The sequence below is a fragment of the Vigna umbellata genome, chromosome 5 (assembly GCF_029865625.1).
Source record: "Vigna umbellata cultivar VRB3 chromosome 5, Vumbellata_1.0, whole genome shotgun sequence".
Taxonomy (NCBI): domain Eukaryota; kingdom Viridiplantae; phylum Streptophyta; class Magnoliopsida; order Fabales; family Fabaceae; genus Vigna; species Vigna umbellata.
Genome location: NC_142169.1, coordinates 69163977 through 69178191, shown reverse-complemented (window position 1 = coordinate 69178191; position 14215 = coordinate 69163977). Strand labels below are relative to the sequence as shown.

Below are 14215 nucleotides of genomic sequence, written 5' to 3'. Positions count from 1 at the left end.
ATAATCCTCATATGACTGTATAAATCTATTACATTGTCAACATATCACTGCCTGTTGGAATAAGTATTAAACACCATATATTATTACAAAAGAAAACTAATCCATTCACATTAACGTTTTTTAATGATTTAGTTTATTTGTTGTCGTTTATTTTTGTAGTCATAATTATTATTTATGGTTATTTTCTATCATAATTTAAAAATCATGTTTATAATAAAAATTAATTTTGATTAATATTATAATGATTTAAAACATTTAAACAACTAAGAAAAAAACACTTTATCCACAGATTAAATTATGACTTTAGAAATATATATCCATACAAAAATGCTCCCTCCCTATTACCGTCAAACTTATCCGGCGCAACAAATTTAATACAATATATATGAAACAAAAAGAAAGAGTTGGATTAACTTTTAGGATACTTATTTACATTTATAAAATGACTTTTTCTTCCTGTTATAAAGTTTTGAAAGTTTTTTTCTCTTGTTTTGAGTTATTCTTATTTTGAAAAGAAAAAGTCAATGTAATTTCAAAGCTTACTAATAACACATCTTTAATTATCATTACCTCCACTTAATATGTATTGATATTTTAATGTTTTTTTTTCATTTTCAAAAAGAAATTATATGTTATTCATTCGATTTTGTATGCCTACCATTACAATAGTAATTTATAATAATGACATATTGCATTAAAAAAATTTAATCTAAATAAAAAGCATTTGTGATATGTATTATCCTCAAACATCAATACTCGTGGAATTAGAATCAAAGTAGAATTTGGTTTGTATAACTCTTGAATGTTTTCTATTGGATGAAAAATACCTTAGCATATACATGAAATCTTAAGATGTGAATGAGAAGTTGACTTTGACTTTTGATAAGTCAAATAAGAAAAATGGGTCCAAATATTCTGCAAGTGGACGGTAGCAACTAAACTAACTGACACGCCCCACGATTCACTTATTTTTCTTGTCGTATATGAATTTGTTTTTTTTTTCTTCAACTGAACATTTTATTATTTCCTAATTTTATAAAAATATTATTTTACCTGTTTGATTTATTAAATTTATATTGGAATAATAACGAGTTATAAAAAAAATAAAACAAGATGAAAACAATGTTGTTTTTGTAAAAGTTACGTTTAAAAGTTGTTGACATGTTACCAGTTCCTTGGAATATCAGCTAAATTGATCAAATATACTCAAATTAGAAAATAACAGTAAAGTTCATAACAAAAATTGTTTTGATAAGACAATAATAGACAAATAGTAAAGTATGTAACCAACTTTTTGCTATCGTATTAGAATATAGAATATTTATTACCGACTAATATCACTATAAAAAAGTTTTAATAATGGCTTAAGAATCTTTCAGGGGTTTCTTCATAATCTGAAATTCGATAACTTATTTAAACAAAACAAGACTATATTTACTCACCAATAAATTATTGCATGCTCAAAATGGGTGCTGCAAGTTGTTTATTTTCCAATTCACACATTTTATAATCATCTTGAGAATATATAGAAGTAATTAATTATCCTATATATGAATGTTGGACGTGTCTTAATTTTTTTATAATTTTTTATATTTAATATATTTATTTTTTATTATTTTGTTCTTTCTCATTCTTAATTGATAATTAGTTGATTATAAATATTTGATTATTGGACTTTAAATTCAACTTTAAACATGAATATTTAATTAGTTGATAATTAGTTTATGATAAAACAAATAATAAATTCAACTTTAAACATGAATATTTAATTTTTTGTCATTTTAAAGATTTGAACTTAATTCTCAATACATTTATGGTAAAGTTTACATTTGTTTATAAGAAATTAGGGTTTATTAAATAGTGGTGTAAATGCTAAAGTAGAAATTACAGGTTTATTATTTAATATTTTTTACATTTAATTGGATTAAGAAACTCAATCGTGATAAAGTCATAGCTGCAAAATTTGAAGCTTAGACACATCATCTTTAATTTTTTGAGAAATTATTACAAATCATCATAAATTCATCAATTTTTTATTTTTCTTCTTTTTAGTACCTCATTCTATAATTATAAACTAAAAGATGATATACTTATAAAATATGATAAATTAAAACATAATAATTATTAAATTTATATGAAAATTTTATGTATTCTAAACACTTATAATAAGATGAATTTGAGGGAGAAATGTGTGGATGAATTTGAACATAAAGTTATATTATTTCTTTTAAATGATTCTGAATATGAATGAATTTAAAGAAAAAAATTGTGAGTAATTTAAATGTGATAAATGAGTAGAAATTCATCCCTCCCAATCTTTCCAAAACAGCAAACCCTTTAAAACGGGATGAGTTGCTTTGAAGAAAAAGGTGTACGAGGAAACAGTGTGAATGGAATGGATTGTATAAACTTTTATGGCGTAAATTTAAAGAGTTTTACTGCTTAAGATTGTATCATGTCTCTAAATACAAAAGGGGATTGGGATCCAACCAAACACCCACTTTTGGGTGGACACTGACGTTATCCGTTATCCAATAATACGCCTCTGTAAACCTAAATAAATACAGTTTTATGTTCAGACACAAACAGTCTGAAACATCCATCAAGAAATTATTTATTATGAAGTTTAATTATATAAAAAGAAGCATCCATCGAGAAACTTTATACAATATGTTATACGTTCAAACTTTACATTCATTATATATATAAATAGCAGTATAATTTAGTTGACAATTTTGACTAAAATGAGTGAGCAGTGCAGCTATTTCAAGCATGTTATGTTAGCATCATCTATCTGCCATGCACGCTTGTTACAGTGACACTGTTGATGGAATTTGATTCGTGACTCCGCTGAGACGATTCTCCTTCTAACTCGGTGTGTCTTTGGATGAACGCTGGTTGTCGAGGAGGAGGAAAATTAACAATCTCACTGTTTAGCATTGACAACACAATGGCCATAGTAGGCCTCTCCTTCGCTAATTCTTGCACACAAAGAAGTCCAATGTGTATGCATCTCAATACGTGTTCAACATTCTCTGGATTAAATATTTCTGGATCAATCAGAGATTCAATCTCCCCTTCGTTCCATAGTTTCCATGCCTTAACAAGCAAAACACAAATAAATTCTACCATTGTTTTTTGTTGTAAATAGTGCCAAAAGAAACAACCAAACAAAAGGCTTACATATCCTAAGAGGCTCAGTGACTCCTCTTCGTTTCCAAAACTTGAATTTTTTCTGCCACTAACGATCTCTAACAGAAAAACTCCATAACTAAACACATCTGATTTCTCTGAAAATAGTCCTTGCATCGCATATTCAGGAGACATGTAGCCACTGTATTTTAATTTCAAAATGAAGTTAGCAGTTATTTATGGCAAAATATGACTTTGAATGAAAAGAAGGAACACTCACTATGTTCCAACAACCCTTCTAGTATTGGCCTCATCTTCGCTGCCCCCAAAGATTTTGGCCATTCCAAAATCTGATATTTTTGGATTCAGGGCTGCATCCAACAGGATATTACTTGGCTTCAGGTCTCTGTGTATTATCCTCAGTCTAGAATCTCTATGGAGATAAAGCAAACCTCTTGAGACTCCTTCAATTATATTAAATCTTTTCTGCCAATCTAAAACTGACTTTTTGGCTGGATCTGCAGAAACAATAGAAAGTGAGGTAATCTTCAGGAAGCAAAATCATTTTTTTCATATTTGTCGAAATAAAGGTGGACTAACCAAACAGATAAAAGTCCAAACTCTTATTCGGCATGTACTCAAATATCAACATCCTCTCCCCTCCTTCAATACAGCAACCTAGGAGTCTTACAAGATTACGGTGTTGAAGTTTTGAAATTACTGTCACTTCATTTATAAATTCTTCTGTCCCCTGCCTAGATGCTCTTGAAAGTCGTTTTACTGCTACTTTTTGCCCATTTTTTAATTCTCCCTAGAAGAAAATGTTAAGGAAAACTTCAGATTGCACATAGTATTGATAAAATCAAACGTCACATGACAGTTACCTCGTACACCGAACCAAAACCACCTTCGCCTAGCTTATTAGCTAAATTGAAGTGATTTGTTGAAGTTGCAATGTTTTCAAAATTAAATACTGGCACGTCCTGGATTTTAACTTGTTCCAGCTCTCCACTCAAACCTGCAATTCTTTTTTCTGGATGGTTTTCCCTTATGCTCAGCACCAATGATGGTGATCTTTCCGTTCTTGCTGATATCAGGGACACCAACCAAAATCAACACAATGAATTGACGGAGGAAAGAAAAGGGACAATAACTGAACAAGCAAACATACCAGAACGCTTAGAAGTCCATCTCCATAAAAAATATACACAAGTAGCAAAAAGAAATGCTCCCACTATCACTGTAACTACAATGATTGATGTCATGTTTCTCCCCCCATCTGTATTGTTCAGCAATTAACACATCCACAATAGAATCTGGATATTAGACTAAAAATTGAATGAATTATTTATAAAGATCTGATTTTAAACAAATTAGAGAAACAAAACTTGTATGTACTTACTGAGTTCTGAAGGAGCTTGGCGGATGTAAAGATCGAGTCCTCCACTTGAGAACCTTACGATGTCAATTAACTCGCCCTTCCAAGACATACAGCCAATGCCAGCATCATATGCATATGCTGTACAGGAGCATTTGTTCAGGCACTCTGTTCTGCATGTATCAATAGAAACAGATGATTGGAGTGCAAAATCTGGCACCTTAGACATCTGCAATTTCTCAAACCCGTCTCCTGTGCTGGCTTCACTCCTCTCGCACTTGAGTGCTTCCTTTCTCACACATCCACTTGTCCAGTTTTGCGTATCCCATTCCTCGCGGTTTTTCGGCTCAAACCCTCTCAAACAGCTGCATATTGGCACCTTATCGGGATCACAACTTCCATAAGCGCCGCAGAAGCCATAAATATCACAGTTACTGTAGTAAATGACCCGCTTCCCAACTTGACGTCTGTTCATCCAGGAGCTGTAAACTAGCCTGCCTTCTGAACTCAAGGCCATGGTTCCAAAGAAAGAATGATTTGGCAAACTATAGACCATACTGACAGTTCCATCATCTTCCCTTGCTAAACTGAATCCATTCAGATATGCAGAAGTATACATCCTTGGCAAACCAATAAAAACCTGACCGTTCCATGGACCCGAGCGCCAATACGGCTGTGTTTGATTCCAGACAAACACTTCAGGAAGACTTAGACGTTCGAGGCTGGCGGAGAAGATTCCAACGGCCGGATCAGAAGGGTTTTTCCATGAAGTCTTTTTGTCTTTCTTCCCCGTCACTTGGTTGCTGCTGATTATCATGTTTGGCAGGAATGTGTCAGTGGGTTGTTTGAAACTCTCCCAAATTGTCTTGCCTGTGAGGCTATCCAGCAAGACAATGTTTCCAGTATTTTGAAGTTGCACAGTTGTATTGGACTCAATATTTGAGACATTTGATGACCAAACAGCTTGCTTTTTTCCATTTAGTACTACAAGGTTTCTGTCATTGGATATGGTGACAACCCCTGAAGAATCCTCTAGCGGTCGGGCTCTGTTGGCCACCCATATGACATTGGATTCAGTGAGATACCAAACCCCTACATACCGATTTGTTGTGTTTGCAGGGCTGAAGAATCCTAGCTTGAATGCGCCGTCATTAGAGGTCAAGGTTTCAGGGTCTGACATCAATTGAGACACTGTAATGGTGTCTAAGCCAGCTCCAAAACTCATGTACAAGTTCGACAACAGAATGAGAAAAGCGGGTAACATGTTTCTTACGAATCGCATAACCTGTACCAATTGCCAGTGTATCATGCACTCTTGATATTCATGCACCATTTGTGAATAAATTTTAGACCTATAAGACAATTAGAGTTAACTAACTTTTAAACATACAGTATTTTGAATAATTTTAATGAATCTTATTTTATTTTTTTATTAAATGTAATTTGTGATGAAATTTAAGTCAAAATTTACATTTAAACTTTTGAATCTTTCTCATTATACGTTCTTTAACACTCATTATAAGTTCTTTAACTTTTTTATTTATAATTAATATGAAACTTAAATTCATTTAAATTCTCATTAAAAGAGAACTTTTGTCAAAAGAAGTAGCCTATATACTTACAAAAGCTTTAATTGCAAATAGTGTATTTAAAACGTAATTAAACTCTAAAAAGTAACAATTATTTACATTTTTAGGAAAAAAGTAAAAAGAAATATACCTAGTTGCAGTTACCTGGAATTTGGGTAATAGAAAGGTACTGTGAATGTGTATATGTATTTTGGTGTGATGATTGATGGAGCTAAATCGTTTTGAAGAAAAGTAAGTTTGGAGTTGGAATATATATATATATATATATATATATATATATATATATATATATATATATATATTAAGAAGTCGTACCTCAAGATTCTGACCAGTAGTCCTCTTCCTTTGAGTGGATTTGAGGGAGTGAATTTGAGAGGATTTGAAAATAAATTTTTTTGTCGTTTATTTGAGTGAATTTGGAGGTAAATGAGAGTGAATTTGGAAATAAAATTTGTGAGAATTAATATAGAATTGTATTGACGTAACAAATTAAAAAGATTAATTTCCAAATTTATTTTCATTTACCTCCAAATTCACTCAAATAAATGATAAAAAAATTTATCTTCAAATCTCCTCAAATCCACTCCTCATATCCACTCAAAAGAACGTAGGACTAACTGCTTACATTTAATGCTTCACTCACACACTCAAACACTGTATTTGAATTTGTCCCCACGGAAAAGCAAACCTCGCCATAGGAGGATCAATTTCTCCACTAAAGCTCAGTAACATATGGATTGACCAAAAGTTAATGGGAGCATTATCCCAAAGAAAAAGCAAACCTCACCATAGGAGGATCTACTTTCTCAACTAAATATTAGTAACATAAGCATAAGCATTGATCAAAAGTTAAATTCTGCAAATAAAATAATACTTTCTTTTAATCCAATTTCACCGTTGCATTAAAAAAAATGAAAATGAAAATGGAAATATAGACAAAAGCAGAAATCCAATGTGGTCAAAGTCTCATCTGGCAGTACGCCATTAATAATAGTATAAACTTTGAAGGACGACACAGGCAATGCTCACAAGTTACAACATTTGCATCAATTGGATGAATTACAGCCAATTTTCCCTTTTTTAACCATTTCTTCAACATACAGGAAAACCAAAACCAATTAACAAGCCAAGACAAAAAAAATACAAAAACACTGACAAAGAATGATAACATCAATTAGCAATGAGGCAGTAAGAAGGACAGAAAAAGTAGAAAACAAATCATAATTAATAGATCGAAAAGGATTTGGTTGTTTAGAGTTCTACTTCACAAGGGACCCTTTGGAAACTCTTGGCTTTAGAGAAATGCAGCAAGACAGGAGAACAAAATATCCTCAAAACTCGATGCTTGGATTTCCACGACCCAACTTTGAACCTTATCCTTGCCCTCACCAACACATCTAACTCAATATCCCCTGAGGATTTCTCAAGCTTAAGGTCCTTAGGCACGGACTCATACAGGGCCACTGTTTGGGCCGTCAGGCCCACGTGCAGCCTGGTGACATTTTTATGTGACTGGAAGAATGGCTGAACAGCATTGGTGGCAAGAGTTTGGTCCTCATAACGCACTGACACCTCGACACTGTCATAGTATATGGAGACTCTAGAATTTGGGTTGTATGATCTTATAGTGAAATCGAAGTTTGCATAGAGGTGGTTTGCATCCGTCAAGTTGAAGTTGTGGATTGCAGCATTCTCCACACTGTACTCCAACTTTTTAGGCTTCAAAACCAACCAAACTATGATCACGGCTATACCCACAAGGATGATCAAGGCCAGTATTACCATCGCTAGGTAACGGAGAAGGTTTGAACGTTTTTGCTTGCTTCCTTCTGCAGGCTGTGAGGTAGGATGAGCCATTTCAAAAACTCTTCAATGAAGGTATGGTGTTTGATGGAAGAAGCCTGTGAAATGGTGCCGCTTATATATTGCTGCCAACTGATGAAGGATAACATTGGACCTACCTGTTTCTGAAACTTTTATTTAATTTCTACTTTTATCACTTTCAGAATTTCGTGCATGAAACTCAAGACATCTATGGGATTCGTCGTCCAATGATTTTGTTCCTTTCTTGAGATTCAAGTGTCAAGTTACAAATAGTAACATACAATCGCAAGTAATGTAGCTGTCGGTATAAAGTGTCGCTTATACAAAATTTTGCAATAAAACATCATTCACAGTGCTTTAAAAAAAGGTATTATTCAACACCAAAAGTTATGTGCAGGTATCATCTTTAATGTCATCGAATGTTTAAGTTGGAAAATTTACAAAAGTGATCGCGGATGATGATTTTTCTTTTGGAAAAATTATCCTACTAGTGTGCTTGAAAATTACATTTAATTACCACCTAAAACACACACTTATGCAGAGGAGTTCATTCTAAATCCTTAATAATAATAAACATATTTTATAAATAAAGAGAGAAATTTCACCAAACAATCCATTTTTGTAAATACAATGTCTATTATAAATTTATTGAGAGAGTTATCGATATTTACCACCTAATTGTGAAATAGGCCCTTAAACTGTTTTATTAGTTCTCAATTTTGCTGACAAATTTGGAATTAACAACGCTTTGTATTGGCTTAGAACAGCTGGGCCAGTAAACAAGCCAGATGTCCATATAATACCAGGCCGATTCGAGCATCCTGATTTTACTTGGGCCTTTTCAATTGGGCCATATGAAAATAGTACTAGGCCTTTACATTTCAACACGCATCTCAACTTTTATATATTCAAATTCTAATATTCATTTGTTTGTAAATAAATTTGTGATATATTTTTTTTAAAACTTATTTCCTTAACTTCTGAAAGCATTGAAAATGTCTGTTTAAAATTTTAAAAAAACGAATAATAATATTTGTGAGCAAATATTATAATTTATAAACATCAGACAAACAAAAATGAAAATGTTACCCCTATTGAGAGAGGATTCCTTGACTTAAATTGCGGTCTTTATTCTGTATTGTGAATATGTCCGTTGTAAAGGTTTCTTATGGTTCTCTTAGCCACACGGTATAACTGATGCTTTCCTTTGCTTATTCGGCTAAGCACCAACATCTATTATTTTAATAATATTAATAATGATATAACTTCATCGTAATATAGTACATATATTCAATCTTATTATGTGGTTGTCATGAGTCTATTTTAATGATCCAATATATATCTATAAAGGAAAAAGCTACGTGTTTAATAAAGAATTGTTTGCTTTAATATCATTGCAGCATATGGCATTAAACAAAAGATGCAACTTGCTATTCTCAAATCCATGTTTTATCATCTTATCTATATCCATTCTGTAGATACACTTGTGCTTTTGAAACAATTTTGCAGTTCTAATATTAAAAGCATAATTTAGAGAACAAGCCTTATAATGGGCAAAGAGTGAGAAAAAAATGATTCAGAAGTACCGTGATTTTTTTTACGGTTTCTTTTGCAGATTCGGACGAAGAAATTTAATTTCTAAGGTTTAAGAATCCGAATGCAAATTCAATGTCTTTGAAACTGTTTGAAGTGCCAAGAGCTTTCATGAGATATTGAAAGTGTCAGGAAATATACAATAAGATTGGTGCTGATTTTTTTTCTCTCCCATGAGGGTATAAAAACATCACCGTAAGGTATTCTCATGTCAGTTTTGCATCTGAAATAACTGTGATTAAGATAATCCTAATGTTTTTCTGTATAACGATTACTGGAATCAAAAGTAACTAAATTTTATAACAAGTGGTAAATGGTTGGATATCTTACTATTTGTGATAAATTATCTCTAAGAAACTTATGTTAAAGATTGTACAACAATAGACTCAAGCAATTATTCAGGTGAAAAAGGGACTGATTTCAATCAAGGTTGGAAATATGTTACAGGTTTAGCAGTTTTGGCTTCTGACTGTTCATCTTATATTGAACCGCCAATATTGACTACTTACTTTATTTTCTACAATTTGACGTCTGATCCATTGTCATTTTCTCTTTCCAAAGGCTTCTATTGTACAGTGATTTTTATTCTAGAATTTTCATCATCCGCTTTTATCCATAATTAAGCACTACTGCCAGATAGTTTATTAAAGGCCATCATTAAAGGATTACTGTTATATTGAATGTTTGATTATCTAGAAAATAAGACTGGCAGTGGATAAACATAACTCAATAAACATCAGCATATAGAATGGCAGCAATTTTCACAGTGAAAATGATTCTATACTGTTATCTCCCTTGGATATCAGTAAGAGTTACATGGTTGTTGGAGTTACAATTATTTTCTTGAGAAGAAGACTCTAAACTTGATGAACTTTGCTTCTGAACAAATGCAACTTGCCTAGGAGGAGGTAGATGGGAAATCTCACTGTTAAGCATTGAGAGCACAGTAGTCATAGTTGGTCTAGTTTTTGCAACTTCTTGCACACAAAGAAATGCAATGTGGATGCACCTCAAAATATGATTCTCAGATCCTGAAGCTGATATCTCTGGATCAACCAAAAGCCTAATATTGTCTTCGTTCCATAGATTCCACGCCTAAGTAAAAATGAATTGAAATATTAGCAAGCAAACAAAGGCTATATGCAAATAAGAAGGCCGTGAGGTGGGAAGAGACTTACATATCCTATAAGGCTGAGAGACTGGTCATCATTTCGAAAACTAGTGTTCCTTTTTCCACTGATAATCTCTAGTAGCAAAACTCCGAAGCTATACACATCTGATTTCTCAGAAAACAATCCTTCCATAGCATATTCAGGGGACATGTAGCCACTATTTATTTATTCACATCACATAAAAGTTAATTCTCAAAGTAAACTTTATGTTAATAATATAAGTACAGTAAAGCATACTTACTATGTGCCAACAACCCTCTTGGTATTAACTTCATCCTCGCCTTTGTATATTCTAGCCAAACCAAAGTCTGATATTTTGGGATTCATATCTGCATCTAGTAAGATATTGCTTGCCTTCAGATCTCTATGTATAATTTTTAATCTAGAATCCCTATGGAGATAGAGTAAGCCCCGAGCAACTCCTTCAACTATAGTAAAACGTTTTGTCCAGTCTAGAAGTTTCCGCCGTAGTGGATCTGAAAATGAAAAAGAGATTTAGCCAAAATAGGTTAGCAGGAACTGAATAAATTGTCCATATTTTACCAACGTTGAGTGAGCTGAATGATTGGAAAGTGAAGTATATGGATGCATAAACTAACCAAAGATGAATGCATCCAAACTTTTATTTGGCATGAATTCATATATGAGCATCTTCTCGTCTCCTTCAATGCAGCAGCCAAGAAGTTTTACAAGATTGCGATGTTGAAGTTTAGAAATCACCATCACTTCATTCATAAATTCTTCTACACCTTGTCCAGATGCTCTTGAGAGTCTTTTCACAGCAATTTCTTGACCATCTGGCAGTAGTCCCTATTAAGAGAAATTGAGCAAAATTAAAACGGAAGTTTTAGAAATACTTGATATGAGTGTCACTAGTCAAAATATTACCTTGTACACTGGACCAAAACCACCCTTTCCAAGCGTATTAGCTAAGTGAAAACTGTTTGTAGCATTTTCAACGACTTCAAATTCAAATAACGGTAGCTCATCCAGTTTTGCTGGTTTCTGGACCGCAGTTACTAAGTGTTTCTCACTTCCTGAACATGTTCCAAATGTATTAGATTTTGTACATGTTCAAGAGTCTACAATCTTAGACTTTCCGAATTAAGAGCTGTTGTAAATTGTTTTGTTTCAAATGGTTGACATCACAGATAGAAGCACATATAACAAAAGGAAGCACTATTTATTCTTCTTCGGTGTTAGTTTTCCTAGTTCTATTTTGTTTGTGTTTAAGGCTTGATTACCCGAATCTTTGGCAGTTCCCTTACGCGAGTGATGTCTACGAATGACTATATAAACACAGATGGCCACGATGATTGGTCCAGCAGTTGCCGCTGTAATTCCGATGATTAATTCCTTGGCTATTCTTTTATTAGTATGCTCTTGTGCATTACCTACAAAAGTTTAAAGAAAACACATTCAGAATCAGACAGACACGAACAATAAATGGGAATAATAGATTCTATAACTTGTTAAGAATAAACATAAACAAAGAACAATAAAAATATCATACTGGATTGAAATTCTGAATTGGCGAGACGGATGTAGAGATCAATGCCTGCAGTTTGGAATTTTTGCAAGTCAATTAAGTCTCTAGTCCAATACATGCATCCAATGCCAGCATCGTATGCATATGCCAAACAAGAGCAATTCTTCAAGCACTGTGTTCCACACTGACCTTCCTCAACATCTAATCTCTCTGCAAAATCTGGTACTTTCATTGTTTCAAGTTTCAAAAATCTATCTTCTTGTGCAGCTTCACTCCCCCCATTGTTAAGCCTCTGACACTGGAGTGGCACCTTTCTGACACACCCACTAGTCCAATTTTTCTTTCTCCACTCCTCTTGATTCCTGGCCTCAAATCCACTCAAACAGCTACATATTGGTGAACTCTGCCCATTACAGCTTCCGAATGCCCCACATGTGCCATAAACATCGCAATCAGAAATTCCCAGATCCAAAGTCAACCCTTTCTTATTGTTATAATACCTTACCAATTTAATCTTTCCTTCTGGAGACAGGGTAAGGATTCCAAATGAAGATGGGTCAGCAAAACTGTAAGTCAGATAAACAATATCATTTCCTTCATATCCTACACTCCATCCATAAAGATACCCAGTTGACATCAATGGTGTCCCAATGAAGATTCTACCATTCCATGGGCCAGTCCTCCAATAAGGCCGAGTTCCATTAATCCATAGAAACACCTCCGGAGCATCCAAACGCTCAAGAGAAGCAGAGAAATAGCCAGTAGAAGGATCGGAAGCACTTTTCCTTGACACAAACTGTATTTTCTCACCTGTGACTTTGTTAGCACTGATCTTCATGGTTGGCACTGCTGCATCGCAAGGATGCTCGAAACTCTCCCATATGGTCCGTCCCGTGGAGTCGTCTTTGAGCATTAGATTCCCATAACGGGAAATTTGAGCAGTGGCGTTCGTTGTTGCAGTGTTGGACACATTGGACGACCAAATTACATGGTTTTTTCCATCAACTAGAACCAGGTTACCATCTTTGGAGATTTTGAAAACCCCAGAAGAATCAAGGAGCGGTTGGTCTCTATTAGCTATCCATATGACGTTGGAGTCAGAGAGGTACCAGATTCCTACGTAGCGGTGCGTTGAATTCTGAGGACTGAAGAAACCAAGTACGAAGACACTGTCGTTCGAGGTTACTATCTCTGAGTCTCTTATGGATTGAGAATATGTAAGGGTGTCCCTGGCAGAGGTCAAACCCAGGAAAATGATGCAAAAGACCATGAACGAAGCATTTAGCAAACAAGTGTAACTTGGGAAAACCATAATATCAGTGCTCAGCACTTAGTGTGCAGAACTCGGAATTTAATGCTTGTACAATCCTACTCCGTGATTCAATAGAAAATCCTGTTTGACTATGCATTATGGTTTGCTGTCTCTTCAACAGAGGGCTGAATTAGTGAGGTAACTTATTACTTTTTGTTAACAAAAATGAAAACTATACCACAAATCATAGTAGTATATATTAATCTATATCGACTTATTTCATATTATAACTAAAAATATGGAGTTGAAGTCTTAATGGTTGAAGCAGAAGTGCCTCAAATTCTTGTATTAGTATTATTATTATATTTTTGTCATACTCAGCATTTAGTTGACTCACAATGCTCCCATTCAGCAGATGAAATGCTACTTCCCTTTTTCTATTAATTTTGTAGAGGGGTTGCCCAGAAAATACGTTTTAGTTAAAATATTTTATGATCCTTAGATTCAAACTTATGATCTTAAGTACAGTTTTTTAAATAAAAATATGCTAAAGTATTCTCCTTTGAGATTCTATTCACTAAATAATCACATAACATTATAACATGATTTTTTTCTTAATTCATTCAGTTCATATATCTGGCTTTCCTATACATTATGCTAAAGGAAGTTTCTAAGAAATTGCCAGTAAGACTGAGGTAGTGGAATTTGTTCTATTGATTATGTTTTATTTTCGTGGATTGCGCTCCAATTGGTAATACTATATCATTTAAGGGTCTAAACAGATTA

General features: G+C 33.6%; 3 protein-coding genes across 3 annotated transcripts; all 3 read right to left on the bottom strand.

Annotated features, from left to right (window-relative positions):
* Positions 1-2576: 2576 nt before the first annotated feature.
* On the bottom strand, positions 2577-5793 carry LOC124826680 (G-type lectin S-receptor-like serine/threonine-protein kinase At1g11300). The gene is made up of 7 exons (XM_088091359.1): positions 4535-5793; positions 4304-4411; positions 4017-4219; positions 3733-3943; positions 3413-3650; positions 3184-3334; positions 2577-3099 (listed from the first exon to the last, which is right to left on the bottom strand). Exons 1-7 carry the CDS (start codon positions 5790-5792, stop codon positions 2791-2793), a joined length of 2478 nt encoding a protein of 825 aa, XP_087947485.1. The 5' UTR covers position 5793; the 3' UTR covers positions 2577-2790.
* Positions 5794-7054: 1261 nt separating this feature from the next.
* On the bottom strand, positions 7055-8158 carry LOC124826692 (uncharacterized protein At1g08160-like). Its single transcript, XM_047299593.2, has one exon. It carries the CDS (start codon positions 7954-7956, stop codon positions 7351-7353), a length of 606 nt encoding a protein of 201 aa, XP_047155549.1. The 5' UTR covers positions 7957-8158; the 3' UTR covers positions 7055-7350.
* Positions 8159-10228: 2070 nt separating this feature from the next.
* On the bottom strand, positions 10229-13666 carry LOC124826691 (G-type lectin S-receptor-like serine/threonine-protein kinase At1g11300). The gene is made up of 7 exons (XM_047299592.2): positions 12202-13666; positions 11933-12082; positions 11577-11725; positions 11288-11498; positions 10930-11164; positions 10695-10845; positions 10229-10611 (listed from the first exon to the last, which is right to left on the bottom strand). The coding sequence occupies exons 1-7, from the start codon at positions 13487-13489 to the stop codon at positions 10303-10305; spliced, it is 2493 nt and encodes an 830-aa protein (XP_047155548.1). The 5' UTR covers positions 13490-13666; the 3' UTR covers positions 10229-10302.
* Positions 13667-14215: the final 549 nt, after the last annotated feature.

What these genes read in the sequence shown, in the direction of transcription:
- LOC124826680 (XM_088091359.1), bottom strand. Translation starts at nt 5,792, where the DNA reads ATGCGATTCGTAAGAAACATGTTACCCGCTTTTCTCATTCTGTTGTCG. An exon ending in ATGGACTTCTAAGCGTTCTG is followed by an intron (nt 4,220 to 4,303) that starts GTATGTTTGCTT and finishes CCCTGATATCAG; the next exon opens with CAAGAACGGAAAGATCACCA. An exon ending in TTTGGACTTTTATCTGTTTG is followed by an intron (nt 3,651 to 3,732) that starts GTTAGTCCACCT and finishes TTGTTTCTGCAG; the next exon opens with ATCCAGCCAAAAAGTCAGTT.
- LOC124826692 (XM_047299593.2), bottom strand. Translation starts at nt 7,956, where the DNA reads ATGGCTCATCCTACCTCACAGCCTGCAGAAGGAAGCAAGCAAAAACGT.
- LOC124826691 (XM_047299592.2), bottom strand. Translation starts at nt 13,489, where the DNA reads ATGGTTTTCCCAAGTTACACTTGTTTGCTAAATGCTTCGTTCATGGTC. An exon ending in GGGAACTGCCAAAGATTCGG is followed by an intron (nt 11,726 to 11,932) that starts GTAATCAAGCCT and finishes GAACATGTTCAG; the next exon opens with GAAGTGAGAAACACTTAGTA. An exon ending in TTTGGATGCATTCATCTTTG is followed by an intron (nt 11,165 to 11,287) that starts GTTAGTTTATGC and finishes TTTCATTTTCAG; the next exon opens with ATCCACTACGGCGGAAACTT.